General features: G+C 41.5%; 1 protein-coding gene across 1 annotated transcript; it reads left to right on the plus strand.

Annotated features, from left to right (window-relative positions):
• The first annotated feature begins 3,057 nt into the window (after positions 1 to 3,057).
• On the plus strand, positions 3,058 to 9,117 carry LOC136426691 (uncharacterized). Its single transcript, XM_066415447.1, has 9 exons — positions 3,058 to 3,173; positions 3,614 to 3,699; positions 4,370 to 4,508; positions 5,390 to 5,452; positions 5,960 to 6,262; positions 6,727 to 7,017; positions 7,270 to 7,383; positions 7,559 to 7,642; positions 8,898 to 9,117. The coding sequence occupies exons 1-9, from the start codon at positions 3,086 to 3,088 to the stop codon at positions 9,011 to 9,013; spliced, it is 1,284 nt and encodes a 427-aa protein (XP_066271544.1). The 5' UTR covers positions 3,058 to 3,085; the 3' UTR covers positions 9,014 to 9,117.
• The last annotated feature ends 6,079 nt before the right edge of the window (positions 9,118 to 15,196 follow it).

Below are 15,196 nucleotides of genomic sequence, written 5' to 3' on the forward strand. Positions count from 1 at the left end.
CGTCTGTACCAAGCTGCCTCTATCAGACTTACTGCGACAGCGATAGGGGGAATATTATTTGTCAGGGAGGTTTGGCCACCAGAGGGTTTTATTTGCAAGCTTCGCGGGCGAAATGTTTATTCTCACCGTGAACTGACCCTACTGGCCAACTATTCCTTTTTTGCCGAATTCTACGATCCATACGCCCGCAGGAAGGCCTGGTGAAGGCTAGCCAAGCTGCAGGATTTGATTAATGTGTCTAACGTGGAGAACAGTAGTACTAGTTCTGGCAACATATAACCAAAGCTAGCATCCCCTAGGAAGACGCTTTCCAGACAACTCTCCTGGGCAAACTTTTCCAGCTGTACTGAGAGACACGACTGAAATATGTGCGAAGAGCGAACACGGATCAGTCTTCTGTTTCCAACCGTCTGTAACAATACGCAGGGTCTAACAAATGTGTCGAACATGGAGAACAGCAGTTCTGTCAACACAACCAACGCTAGGATCCCCTACGAAGACCCTCTCCGGACAACTTTCCTTGGCAAACTTCTCCAGCTGTGCTGGCTGGTCCCGTCCTTGGTACTGATTCTCAGCCTGAACTGTATCTTCCTCGTCGCCATCCTACGGACCAAGAAGCTGTGGCGGCCGCGGTTCGTCCTTCCCGCCAGTCTCTGCGTCCTGGACATCGTCCAAGGCAGCCTCTTCATCCCCAGCTCGGCGGTGAACATCGTCATGGGAGGGAACTCCAGCCCGGCCTGGTTCTGCTGGACGCAGGCGACCTTCCTCTTCGTCGGCACTGTCTGTACTCTGTCTACTCTAACCCTCATGGCGTGGGACCGCTATCAAGCAGTCTGCAACGCACTTCACTACCAAATAAACGGATCACTACAATGTCTTTATGCAAAGATTGCGTCCGTCTGGATATTTTCCGTCCTGCTAGGTGCGTTGAACGTTGTCATGATATACGGAAACATGACCTCACCCGACGACATTGTTGTTACATACCCTTTCTGTAGTTTGATGGATTTGACTCTACAAGTAGATAATGTTGACAAACGTCTGACAGCGATTTCTGCAACGTACGAAATAGCTTGTATTGTAGTGATCTGTTTTTCGTACGGAAAAGTGTATATGGAAACGAAGAGACACCAGAGGAGGCACATGCAGAATGGGAGGCGCCACAGACAGCAAAGGAACACAGGAAACCTGCGAACCGAAGGGACAATATCAGCTCAACTTATCGTTCTCTTCGTATTCTTAGTACCACGCTACGTCGTTTTAGGTCTGTATCTTTCACCAAGACAGGAAGAGAAAAGGGTACAAATGATAATCCTGAAACGGGTCACGCTGTTACTGTACATGACAGTGCCTTGCTTCAGTAACCCAGTCATCTACGGTTTGAGCAGTAAGGGCGTGAGAAACGCCGTGGTGAGAATATGTGGACTAAACGTAAGACGTTGGAAAAGAAGAAAAAGCAACGTTTACGAAGTGTCTCGACCGAGAGCATTGCCTGAAGACGAGGAAGCTGTCTGTCGTAATGCCAGGATGGAACTGTGTCGTCATAAGGAAATAAGAACCTTATCGGTAACCAGACTGCCAGAAATGGGCGAACAGAAAGAATTTATAAAATGATCGAAACAATCTACCGACTCAGGATTTCTTTCTCCTAAGAACTGTTATGATTAACGCTAGGAACATTTCAAAATGTATTGTTTTGTATTCAAGTTGACGTCGACGTTTCCTACCAATGTGATGACAATAAAAATGAACATGGTAAACTCTATTTGGTCTAACACGTCCTTCGCTTACAACTAATATTTATTGTTGTGTATGTGCATGTCTGTGCGCGCGCGCGCGCGTTTGTGTGTGTGTCGTGCTTGTGTGAGTTTGTGTGTGGATGGGGGAGGGGCGTTGTTTTTGAAATGACGCTAAAAGACGTCCAACCATAGTATGGATGGCATCAGATCTTAAAAGAAAAACTTTGTATCAATTTTAAGTAGCAATGCTTACGGTTTTTCACCACTTACCCTGTGTAAAATTGTTTTATTACCCCAGCAATCGTACTACCAGGCATTAGAACGTATTGGTGCTGCTTTCAAATTTGTAATATATTTTCAATATCGAGAAACACGTGTTATATCATTCCTCCTCACTGCCTATTGCAACAGCCTACAACCATTCAAGAGCCATAGATCGTTCATGGATCCGGTCCGTACCAGTGTTGTCATAGCCTTGGTGCAAAGTTAGCAAAGTAGAGGAAATGTCCATGACCTGGAGGCAATATATGCAATTGCAGTGTACACATATACACGTTTCTGATGTTTGCCAGAGGCATGTGCAAAGTTACTAATCTTACAACAAACCACGACCTTCTAATGTTATGTCCAAAGTTAATTGTGTTCCTTTTTTTTAAATCGATGAAAGGGACATGCATCTTTTAAAGATCAACCTCAAATAATCAATCCTTATAATGCCAAAACAATTGCAATTCTATGTTGTTAGATTTGTATGAATGAATGAATGAACTTTATTGCCCAACAATCGTGAATGGTACAATGTATGACATTAAATCAACAATAGTGCAGGGCTAATTTATCCTACAAAATATTATCGAAACCAGTATATGGGTTACAATATAGTCATGTATGGGTAATTCTGTCACGCCTTTGGAATGATTTATAGAGAAATTGACCTATGTATGTGGATATAGGAGTCGGACCTGACAACAATACATAGAAAATATCGCTTTGCGTACCGTATAGGGTGAAGTTTGTCTTAGTAGTAGCAGTCTGTAACAGCGCATCTCTCTCTTTAATGTAAGTTGAGGCAATTCATCACAAAATGAAATTCATCTTCAATATTTTCATTTGTATGTTCCCACAAAGCAACTAAGTCAAAATTGACTGTTACGAATTTCGTAATGCCATGTCACTATAATGTCAGATCCAAAACATGATAAAAATATTGATTTTGTTGTGCGGAGGGAGATACCGTAGCTGACAGTGGAAGCAGGCTATGCATGGCGGGAAAAATAACCCCTGGGCGTGGAAAACCTCCATCTGTCAGGAAATCGACTTTGGTGCTTAAATAGCAACAAAGCTTGATGCCTCTAACTCCACCTTTTGCAAGAACGATGTTCTTTGTAGCGACGCTTGTCCTGTGCTGCCTTTGCAGTGTGCAGGCAGTCCGACGTAAGTAGACAAACAATATATGCTTTTAAAAAAACTAGCAAACACAGCACTAGCGATAAAACAAAGGAGTGTGAATTTCTGACTGTTGGCGGCTTCCCGACGCCCGCAGTTTGAAACAAAATCCCTAAGTGGATTTCTCGATTTTTTAAATCGATTTCTCCGGAAAAAACGTGTGTCGCAATTTTCTTGTCTCATGATATTCACAATGCAGTAAGTGGTATATGGCTCGCATGGATATTACTTGTGTTTATATTTTTAAAGTGTTGCTATGGCAACTATTCACATGTTTTTCATGTCTAGAGTAACGAAGCATAAAACTATTAGACCTCACCGCACTTCGTATCGGCTGTGCCACGGGAAATGTAAATGTCAGGTTTGTCACGTTCGTAAGATAGTCCACAGACCATATGGTACATGTAATATATTCATTTTGTTTGTAGCAACGGCTTCGTGTCAAGAATTGGCTGACATGATGGAGACTGGTGTCTTAGTTGAACGTGGATTCAGTTGGAGATGGAATGATCAGGTTAGTAAATTTGTTTATCTCTTGAGCAGGATACTTCCATCCACTGGACATTTCGGTTCAACAAGGAACTTCAAGTCTAATGTACGTAACACATGTACAGTTCAATTCTTCTTACAAAGTTATTTGTCTTGTTTTAATGTTCCCTGTCAGACTGACTCCCATGACTTGTATGTGGATCCAAGAAAAGCTGGATGATATGAGTATGCGCTACATATACGTGAGAGTTACTGTAGCAAACAAATGCGTGCGTTAGACACTGAAAGCTTCAAGCGAATTCTTAATTCATAATTGAGTGACGGAACTACGTATGGTGTCCTGATCATGATCGTCAAATTTGCGAATACATTTTTTGGGTCTCTTGGTCAACTGTGTGAAGTTTGTTTCATTCCAAGAGTGCATCTCCTGAAGCGAGTAACATCTAGCTCTTTCTAACTATCCCTAGCTTTAATATTTGTCTCTTGACCACTGTAGACAAGTAATGAGCTTTCATTTGAAGTTTTGTCTTTTAAGGTGGTTATTTTACATGAATCTTTTTCCATGCTATGCTAAATCAAGAAATTCATTCGGTTGACTGTCGGTATACGCAGTTAGTCTACCCAACAGAGTACACTTACACGTATCTGTGAAAGAATTTTATCTGTCAACTCAAATGCCCTTCTTTAATCTTTAGGGGTCTGGCTTCAAGGGCAATGTCCTTAGAACAGTGAGTAATGGTTGGTGGCCAGTTGAATGGCATGACGCAGACAGGAATTCATATTCATATCGGATGGGACGCCAAAATAGATACGACTTATTTCCGACCAATCTAGGTAGGATAGCCTTTTCGCTATTTTGGCAGTATTGTTTGTTCGTTCATTCATTAGGAATTTCCATTAGCAAAATACTAACATGCAGTAACTCAACTTCCTTTTCTAATACAATACACATGTAAATGCAATAGAATTACAGTATAACGCAACTATCATCCCTAATCTTTATAAACCTTACACAAGAGGCCTGGAAGGCAAACGAGATACGTTTTGTTTTTCTTTTGTCTATTTTAAATAAAAGTCCAGTTTGAATACTCATAAAGTTTGATGATGTAATTTGACCGTATCAATTTTGGTTGGCCGCACAATATTGAAGACGGTATCAAGCGGAAATGACCTGTTGCTTAGTGGGTCCGGTGAAGAAAAATACCGGCCTTCCCAGATACTGGAAAATGGTCATCTTGCCTCTCTCCTTTTTCTTTTCCTCCCTTTCCTTGTAACGATTTTATGGCCTCCGTCGGTCAATATTGACCATGGTAAAATCCCAATTCACATCAGCCCTACAGTATCGGCTATGGCTAAACAGTCCTTTTATTATATTCTAACAATTGAAATGTAACCAATATTGAAAGACACTCGTAGTGCGATTGCGTATATATTGACCTTCCCCTGGTATCGTACACGTGGTTTGTATGCTTACGGTGACAATTTCTGACACCAGCTCAAAATTCAACACTAAGTGGCTCGAGCTCGAAGCCCATGTTTACCCATTTGAAGATATGTTTAGATAATAAAACTTTGTCCTTTTTATTTCTATCAAGGACACTAATGCCTCGTATGAATCTATTGATATTTGACACAGTTCCTTTTTTTAGATTTTGATTAACAAACTCGGCCAAAATTAATTCGTACAAGCTTAACCTTATTCAATCATTTTCCAGGTTGCCGCCCAGAGGCTAATCAGAGCATTGCCTTCGAGCCAAGTGATATCTGCTGTACAGCAGGTATGAAATCAATTGTGACATGAATTCTGGATGACTCATGTGTAAAAGAGTTCGTGTGCTGCAAATAGAAATGAAGCCATTCGAACGGGTCAATATTGCCAAAAATGTAAGAATTTCGTACATTTCTATTTTTGCGCTACATGATATATAAAAGAAATTCATACAATTTTGCAAGTATGTAGGTCACATCACAACAATATTTTTCTCTTCATTACACGGCAAAGTAAATGAACATTGATGAACAATGATGTTCGAAGATCGATGTAGACGTGACTAAGTTTACCTGCGCGAAAGGTGATTTGTATCCTTAACCGGGGATTGCACACTTACTGTCAATACTGTCAATATTTTGGTAAAACTGAATGATCTTCTGTGAAGATATGACAGGATTTTCTATATGCATATATACATTTTATTCGTATCAATGAAGTTACCAAATATACATTAAGCCACACCAAACGTTTTGGAAACTTGCAGTTTCATTCATGTCACCCTTTCTATCCACAGAGTGTGGGCATATCATCATTTTTGGCTCCTACGTGGAGCAGGTCAGCCTGATGACCACCTACACCCTGACGCGCCAGGATCACGAGGGACGCCCCGTGTACGCCAGCGACACCGGGCCCGACTTCCTCTATTACCATGCCTCAACCTCAAAGTGGATGGTCGGACCTTCAATCGGCGCTCCAAAAGGGGCCGGCTTGTCAGTGTCAGACAGCGCTCTGAGCCCTGACCGAATTCAGGCCACGTGGAGCCACTACTCGAACAACCAGTGGATCTTGAATTCTGATATTCAAGCAAAATGTACCGGTAAATCTTATCAGTCTGGAATTTCGAGACAGGCCCGAAAAACGTGCATAAATTACGAACACATACAGACCACATGGTAGTAGAAGGGGGCTCAACTCATGAAATATTTCAACTCGTCTTTCATTGTTTGACATCCACACCGTTTGCATATATAGAAAATGCTGAATGAATGAATGAAAGCTTTGGCATTACTATAACTATCATATCGCATTCACAACCATCTGTAGAACTCGAAAATGCAAAGGAAATGTATACTTCTAGCCTTGTGATCTTTGGGACACTTTTTAAAATGTCATTATCGAACAAGTAACAATTGCTTCACTGTCAAGTTATATGCATTGGTAGACTGGTGTTTCAACACGGATGATTCGGACCATAACAGACATCATTGTGAAGCCAATGATGTACTTATTGTAACGGTTAAAGTTAAAGAAATTGATATCTAATGGCAAGGCTTTTTACAGAATGTCGTCAAATCACCATCTCTGGATCCACCCAAACTCCCTGTATGTCCTACACCCTGACGGACCAGATCCACGAAGGGCGCCCTGTGTATGACAGCGACACTACAACTGACTTCCTCTACTTCTACGGGCCTCAATCCTCTTGGACCGTTGGGCCGGCAGTCGGATCATCGGTGGCTAGTATGTCAGTGGTGGACAGCCATCTATACCCTGACCAGATCAACGGCGGATGGGTAATCCGTGACGGCTCCCAATCAGTGACGTTCTCAAAAGTTGTGGCAACATGCACTGGTAAGTTCGTAAAGATACGATATGGATGAAGAGAACAAGAACAACCTAATCCGTGATATGCATTGCCTTGTAGTATCATTAGGGACAAATGAATAGGAAAACCTAATATTCTAGCCCTAGCTTGAGCTGCTAAATCTTTAAAATCATATATGACTGATTACATTATCTTCTTTGTTGAAAAAGGTCAATAGTGGTATCAGTTCAATATCCTCACTGGTCATGACAAATAATACAACTGTCTCATTTCCTCAGATATTGATGAATGCGTCTCTTCTCCTTGCCAAAACGGCGGAGCTTGTACCGACTTACACAACTCGTACTCTTGCACATGTGCAGTTGGATGGGAAGGAGAAAACTGCGAATTGGGTTAGTGATCACTCATTTTTTCACATCTAACTATACGCAGGTAAACATTGTTGCATTCTAACCCCTATGTAGATATTAAAGACGTACACTTTCATTCCATACTAAACACAGTAGCCTTACCATTTCAGCAGTCGTTACTATATCTTGACATAAGCGTTCACTTCTTTCCAACTAGACAAGAATGAGTGTACCACAACCACTTGTGACACCGGATACCAGTGCAGGGATTACCCTGGCTTCTATGTTTGCCTTCCTCAAGGTATCTACCTGGTATTGTTTGCTTTTGCATACTAGTATTATTCATCGGTGTCAGTGCTATGATGTTACGTTAGAATCCAGAAAAGGACACGTTGAAACATAATTTTACATCATGTCTAACGAAAGTGAACCCAAGTGACCTCAGTGCCAACGGAGATTAAGGGTCGTCGTCCTCGGACTGGTTACATTTTGTCAAGTATCAGGATATTCTAGGGTAAATCATGTACGTATACGTTTGCAAGTTAAGTTCCTTTCGGTATGGGGCTGTCTGTAAGTCTACCCATTTGCTTAACGTTAAATCTGAACAGCATAACGCCATACGTTATCAGTAAAAAAATGTGATTTGGCAGTATGACCACAGATATGCAGTCAAATCTGTGTAAGGCGACCAAGGTTCTGATCAAAACTAGTCGCTATGAGCAGTCCATGTAAATAGGTGTTACCCTAGTGACGAAATCATTAGATAGTGAAATGCTGTACACGGTACATTAATATCAAACTGGAAATTCACTTGAAAGTTCATCTGTGTTGGTAGAAGTCATTCTGAATGGAGTTTGAACTATAAATGCCAACACAAAAATTGGACTTACCCAAATTTTCGACTGAACAGCACCAGTCTTTGTCAAGGAATGAGCAATCCACTGCTTCTGTGACGTCACGTTATGCAGATGAGACACGTGACTCGGACAGCAGTGGATCATAGGTTGCAGAAAGTCTATGGCGCCCTCCGTCTCTGTTGAGGGATGGTTGTAATGCCCGGATGTGGATGGACTCCTTAATCCCTCTCGCAAAAAATTCCGATTCTGTGTCCAGAATCTTAACCTTGTCCAATGAAACCGAATGTCCAGGCGACTCTAAGTGAATGTGTTTTGAAACTTCAGAAGAGGTTGTGCTCGGACGCTTGTGTTCGTTGAAGCGGGTTTTCAGTGAGCGTTCAGTCTCTCCAATGTACGTTTCTTTACACTGGCCTCTAATGTTTTGACCTTGACAAGGAATGAAGTACACAACTCCGCACTTGTCCTCCCTAGGTGTTTTATCCTTAGGCGCTACTAGGGCATTTCGAAGTGTTTTTGTTGGCTTAAAACAGGTCTTTATGCCATGTGATGTGAAAATGCGTCTAAGTCCTTCAGACACCCCTTTCGTGTAGGGCAAACTGGAAATTGATGGATACATGCAGTCTACTTTTATTTCATTTTTGTTTTCTTTCGTTTTTCGTTTTCGTTGCCACTGACGCTAATTGTATGTTCTTTATTCAGGTTTGCAGCTAAATAGGAGCCAAACCGACCGATCCATCTGTGGTACTGAGTCCTGTGCCAAGGGCTGGGCCTGTGAGGCCCGGGAGGGAGGCTATGCCTGCCTGCCGGTCCAGTAACGATCTCCGTGGTCGGCCTAAATCGTCTGACTAACATACAAATCACAGAAGCAACAGCTGTGATTGGTCAAAGGACGTCTTGAAATAAAATATTTGAAATCAGACTCGATGTGCATGCTTCGTTTATTTCGCTTAGTTCTGTGCCTTCCGAATGTGAGATCTTGTTGCTTACCTGTTTTAGGTAACATATATGCCCCCATATATTTATGAACATTCGACACTGACATGGCACAGAGCTATATTTACTTCTTGATAAGAACATAATTTACGCTAATGGCAGATAATCCCTACTCTCCGGCAAAACACATTAATGCCCTTCGAATGATGGATATGATGACATACATGCATATATCATGGATTATGATATACGATATTATGCTCTAGTGTGTATGAGGGCACAATGCCCTTTTCACTGGATGAAGCATAATGTTTATACTAGTAATCTACAAATTTAATCTGTGTTGTACACGCCACAATAAAGGGACTTTGAAAGAAATATTTGTCGAAAGTTACCATTATATGGACGACCATTTTTCTATTAGACCACCTTTCAGATAAAAGTTATTATAGAAATATGACGAAAAACATTAGATGGCAACAAACGTCATTTAAGTTTTTGGGTTCATAGGACATAGCAAAACTTGTCTGTATGATTATATCTTGACTGTGCCATGTGACCATGTCACAAACCATAAATTGTGTGAAGTATACACTACCAGAAAAGGCGAAATTGGTTCTAAATATCAACGTAGTGAATATCAATGCAAATCTGTGTACTGGAGTATACAAGGATTTTGATATGATACAAATGGAGCTGTACATTCTATACCAACCCATCATACCGTCAGTATAAGTTAGACTTTTAAAGGTAATAATTTTTAGTGCCCAGTGTCATACTATGCCGTTCATAATTAACCGGAAAACAGACTTACCCTAACAAAGACAGAATGACGCACTCTGCTGGTAGATAAGTAGGGCAAGCACGGTTAAAATGCAAACAAAAATGTGCAAAGTCGCCACACAACGACGACAACAAAGTAAACAGCGGCGGTTATTGGCAATTCTCGTTGAGTAGCACCCAAAGTTACACAGACTATATGATTTTGAAAAAGCCATAACCTTGCAACGGTGGTAAAACTACTTCGTTAACTTACCAAGACCAATAAGAGCCAGTTACACAAATCAGGGCGTTTGAAGTGTTTTCATGTTTGAAAAGTGCTTTCTCGGTCTGGCCATGGTATGACCCAATAAAACCTGCAATACCTGTCGTGCGGTGACAAGGGTTATTGTGTTTACATGTAATATATTGTACAAGTACTCGAGTGCTTTGGTACTCGATAAGTCGTCAGATAATTCTTGAACTGTCAAAGGTGCATTGATGTTTGTCGTGTCACGAATTGCGTGGAAACCATGTCTAATACGATGATATAGGTTAAGGTCGTTTCATATGGAAGAAAGAGCTAATACATAGGCATACGAGACTTGCTGTTGAAAACAGCTACGGCTCAAGAAAGGAGCTTATTTGGCCATTGAACATTGTTTGACATCGGAAACCGTTCACTAAATGTGCTTCCTTGACGCTGAATATCGTGGACAGATACGACTGCAATATGTGCGAAGAGCGAGCGCGAATTCCTCTGTTTCCAACCATCTGTAACAAGCTTCAGGGTACCACGAATGTGTCTGATGTGCAGAACGACACAAGGAACGCCACAGTCCGGCACGATTCAGACCCTCTCCAGACAACTCTCCTGGGCAAACTTCTCCAGTTGTGCTGGCTGGTCCCGTCCTTGGTGCTGATTCTCAGCCTGAACTGTCTCTTCCTCGTCGCCATCCTGAGGACCAAGAAGCTGTGGCGGCCGCGGTTCGTCCTTCCCACCAGTCTCTGCGTCCTGGACATCGTCCAAGGCAGCCTCTTCATCCCCAGCTCGGCGGTAAACATCGTCATGGGAGGGAGCTCCAGCCCGGCCTGGTTCTGCTGGACGCAGGCGAGCTACTTCTACGTGGCTTCTTGCTGCACTCTGTCTACTCTGACCCTTATGGCGTGGGATCGCTACCAAGCAGTCTGCAACGCACTTCACTATCAAGAACAGGTAGATCTACCACGTCTTTTGGCTAAGATTGCTGTTGCCTGGATATTTTCCTTCGCACAGAGTTTATTCTATATCATTGGTATTTACATATGGACCGACAATCTAAACATTGACGCCCCGTTTTGTACGTTAGCGGAGTTAAGCGCACAGGGAATCGCCGAGAAACGTTACTACATCATCTGGGTCGTTTTCGAGTTTATCTTCATCGTAGTCATCTGCCTTTCCTACGGTAAAGTGTACCTTGAGACCAAACGGTATGAGAGGCGGCGACAGCAGTTCGCATCACGCAGGGGAAGAAACAAGCGGACAGAACGAACAATATCAGCACAAATAACCGTGCTTTTCGTGTTTCTAATCCTGCGGTACATTCAGATCGGCATCTGTCTCCTCGATTCGGAAGACCGAAGGTTGTCGGTGCTCATCGTCAAACGCGCCGCCCAGTTTCTGTACCTGACCGTTCCCTGCTTCAGCAACCCGGTAATCTACGGGCTCGGCAGTAAGGAACTTCAGACCGCCGTGCGGAGGATATGCTGTGGGAAACCGGACGTAGGAAGTCCCCAGACCAGAAGGCGAGACGTTGTTGAAATTTCTCGCTCGAGTCAGCGTGCTGGAGCCGTACATACTGGTGAAATCCAGCCACCATCGTTTATACGGCTATCGGCAATGCGAAAAGACACTTGCGATGGTCTGTCTGAAAATGAAGAAGTAGTTTCGTGCAACGGATCCAGTAAAAACAGACAAGTTGAAGGAGAAAGCAACGCTGCATTTGAAGACATTGCCTCATCTTTATAGAAATTGGTCTTTTAAGCTAAGGTCGTCCAACCCGGTAATCTACGGGCTCGCCAGCAAGGAACTTCAGACAGCCGTGCGAAAGATATGCTGTGGGAAACCGGACGTAGGAAGTCCCCAGACAAGAAGGCGAGACGTTGTTGAAATATCTCGCTCGAGGAGCGCGCAGCGGGACTTTACGAGTCAGTGTGCTGGATCCGTACATACTGGTGAAATCCAGCCACCATCGTTCATACGGCTATCGGCAGTGGAAAGAGACACTTGTGACGGTCTGTCACAAAATGAAGAAGTTTCGTGCAGCGAGGAAGACAGACGACTTGAAGGAGAAAGTAACGCCGCGTTTGAAGACATTGCCTCATCTTTATAATACGACATATTGCCAAGGACAGGTTGGTGGATGTGGAGTTGAGAACTTAATCATGTGATCATCAGAAAGAATCTACCCTAAAAGCTCTCCGAACAGGATTATTAGCTCTATTTAATGATACATCTTTGACTATGTATTTAAAAAAACTCTACCCATTCACATTTGTTTACGCCCATTTTGTTAAACATTTGGTTTACCGACTTTTCAATCCAATTTTCAAAGAAATAGGTGTGCAGTGTTTTCATGGCAAAGACAAACCTACCCAATTCATGGGATTCATGGGTCAATGAAGTACGAGCCGTAGTTTTTAGGGACAGAGAGATACGCGTCCGTATAAACATCGTTCAGATACTTCTACAATTGTACCTATGAGTTGGACATGTACATTGTGTGTTAGCCGTATGGTTGATTTAGTCAAATGTAATGTAATTGGTGACGAGGGCAGTTTGACTTAATTCTGCCTGAGGAGAAATGTGGATTCTATCCGTAAACAATGAGATTCTTTGTTGTATGATATGCCTGAATGGCTATGCACACACACACACACACACACTTACACACACACATATACACACAGTACAATACCCTTACGCTCTGCATGCTTCATTACGACATAGATTCACTCTGTATAACTTTTTAATTTTCTACAATTACTCCAACCATTTCTGCGGCCCAGAGAGTTGCGTCTATGTCCAGCACTACATGTTTATAAATCTTCCAATGTCCTTTATAAATCTTCCAATGTCCTACCTCTTGATATTTGTCGTAAATAGTTGTGATAGTTAGAAATGTGCATCCTTTTCTACTGGTACATGTGTGTTAGGATCGGAGTATTGGATAGTTGTTTGTCTGTGCTAAATGCAAATATTGGAATGAACCCTTGGCTCATCTAACTTTGTGATAGAGGCGCCACAAATAAGACAACACTGTTAATACCGAACTTAAACCCCGTAGCTTAGTCAAAATATTTGATTCTTGTCCGCTGTATATTCATCATCTGCTGACTGCTGTATCCATATGATATACATATACACCATATACGCAATGTCTCTATATACAATATGGTCTCGAAGCAGGTGTTATATATATGCGCCGAATGGCTGTTATATCGGCTATATAGATACAGATACAGAAGACAAGACTTCCAGAGTTGCTGAAAGTACAAACTGTAGCTAATAAAATATAGATTACGAATTTGTTCATGAGCTCGTATTTTCATTTTCTGATTGCTGAATCCATATGTTTGCACACCATATACGCAATGTCTCTTTATTATTATACATTATGAACCTTGGGCGACACTGAAGTTACTGACAATACAAACTGCAACTATATAACAGATAGAGTATTTGTTCATGAGCTCGTGTGCTTTTTTTTTCATTTGCTGATTGTTGAATCCATATATTTGCACACCATATACGCAATGTCTCTTTATACAATATGAACCTCAGGCGATACTGAAGTTACTGAATGTACTAACTGCGGCTAGATAAAAGATAGACAAACCATTTGTTTATGAGCTCGTGTTTTTTTTTTCATTGGCTGATTGCTGTATCCACATATTTGCACACCATATACGCAATGTCTTTATACAATATGAACCTTAGGAGACACTGAAGTTACTGACAATACAAACTGCAACTAGATAACAGATAGAGAATTTGTTCACGAGCTCGTGTGCTTTTTTCATTTACTGATTGTTGAATCCATATATTTGCACACCATATACGCAATGTCTCTGTATACATTATGAACCTTAGGCGACACTGAAGTTACTGACAATACAAACTGCAACTAGATAACAGAGTAGTTGTTCAAGAGCTCGTGTGCTTTTTTCATTTGCTGATTGTTGAATCCATATGTTTGCACACCATATACGCAATGTCTCTTTATACAATATGAACCTTAGGCGACACTATAGTTATTGAATGTACTAACTGCGGCTAGATAAAAGATAGACAAACTATTTGTTTATGAGCTCGTGTTTTTTTTTTTCATTTGCTGATTGCTGAATCCATATAGTTGCACACCATATACGGAAGGTCTCTTTATACAATATGAACCTTAGGCGACAGTGAAGTTACTGACAATACAAACTGCAACTGATAACAGATAGAGTATTTGTTCATGAGCTCGTATGCTTTTTTTTCATTTGCTGATTGTTGAATCCATATATTTGCACACCATATACGCAATGTCTCTTTATACGATATGAAACTTGGGCCATGGGCGATACTGACGTTACAGCGCTAACTCCTCTCACTGCTGTCCTTCGCGTCCATACCCAAGACACTCTTCTCTACGGAGAAATCATAGTTTGCCTCTGCCAGGACGGCGGTTGTTTTGGAATGGCTGTTTTGATACTGTACAGGAAGGCACACCTAAAAGATGGAAAAGAAAAGTTGCCACTTGTCATTTTTAATTTTAAAAATGATACTACTAGAAAGCTATAACGTTACATACAACTCTATCTGTGGCCTAACATGGGAGTATTTAGTTATCTAAACGGCTACATGTACACTAGCTTCTGGTGGCACTATGGTGTTCAGTGTACTGGGGTGTTCAGCATTTCCATTGTATGTCTTTCTGACAACAGTTACAATAATCTTATAGGCCAATACGTAGGTAGCTGTGGCTTTCAACTTGAAACTGATTGTTTAGAACAAACAATAAACAAATAAACTTGTTGATTTGAATAAAATATTTTCTAAAATCACGATATCTAAGACAAAATATGTCTTTGTACCTTGTTGGTCGGAGCAATTGTCTCTATATAGTAAACAGCAAATTTGTAAACTACCAAATACGAAATTTTTTGTCACACCTGTAACTTTTGATACTCCGCCTTATTTGGTACACCGACATGTCAATGTATGTTTTGTGTTGTACAATGTATTTTAGCTTTTCATGTACAGATTTTGTTATTGAAATAAA

Source organism: Branchiostoma lanceolatum, chromosome 2, assembly GCF_035083965.1.
Source record: "Branchiostoma lanceolatum isolate klBraLanc5 chromosome 2, klBraLanc5.hap2, whole genome shotgun sequence".
NCBI lineage: Eukaryota > Metazoa > Chordata > Leptocardii > Amphioxiformes > Branchiostomatidae > Branchiostoma > Branchiostoma lanceolatum.

Excerpts from the sequence above, each read along its gene's own strand:
- LOC136426691 (XM_066415447.1), top strand. The coding sequence starts at position 3,086 with ATGCCTCTAACTCCACCTTTTGCAAGAACGATGTTCTTTGTAGCGACG. Across the intron at positions 3,174-3,613 it reads CAGTGTGCAGGCAGTCCGAC|CAACGGCTTCGTGTCAAGAA; the intron begins GTAAGTAGACAA and ends TTTTGTTTGTAG. Across the intron at positions 7,384-7,558 it reads AGGAGAAAACTGCGAATTGG|ACAAGAATGAGTGTACCACA; the intron begins GTTAGTGATCAC and ends CTTTCCAACTAG.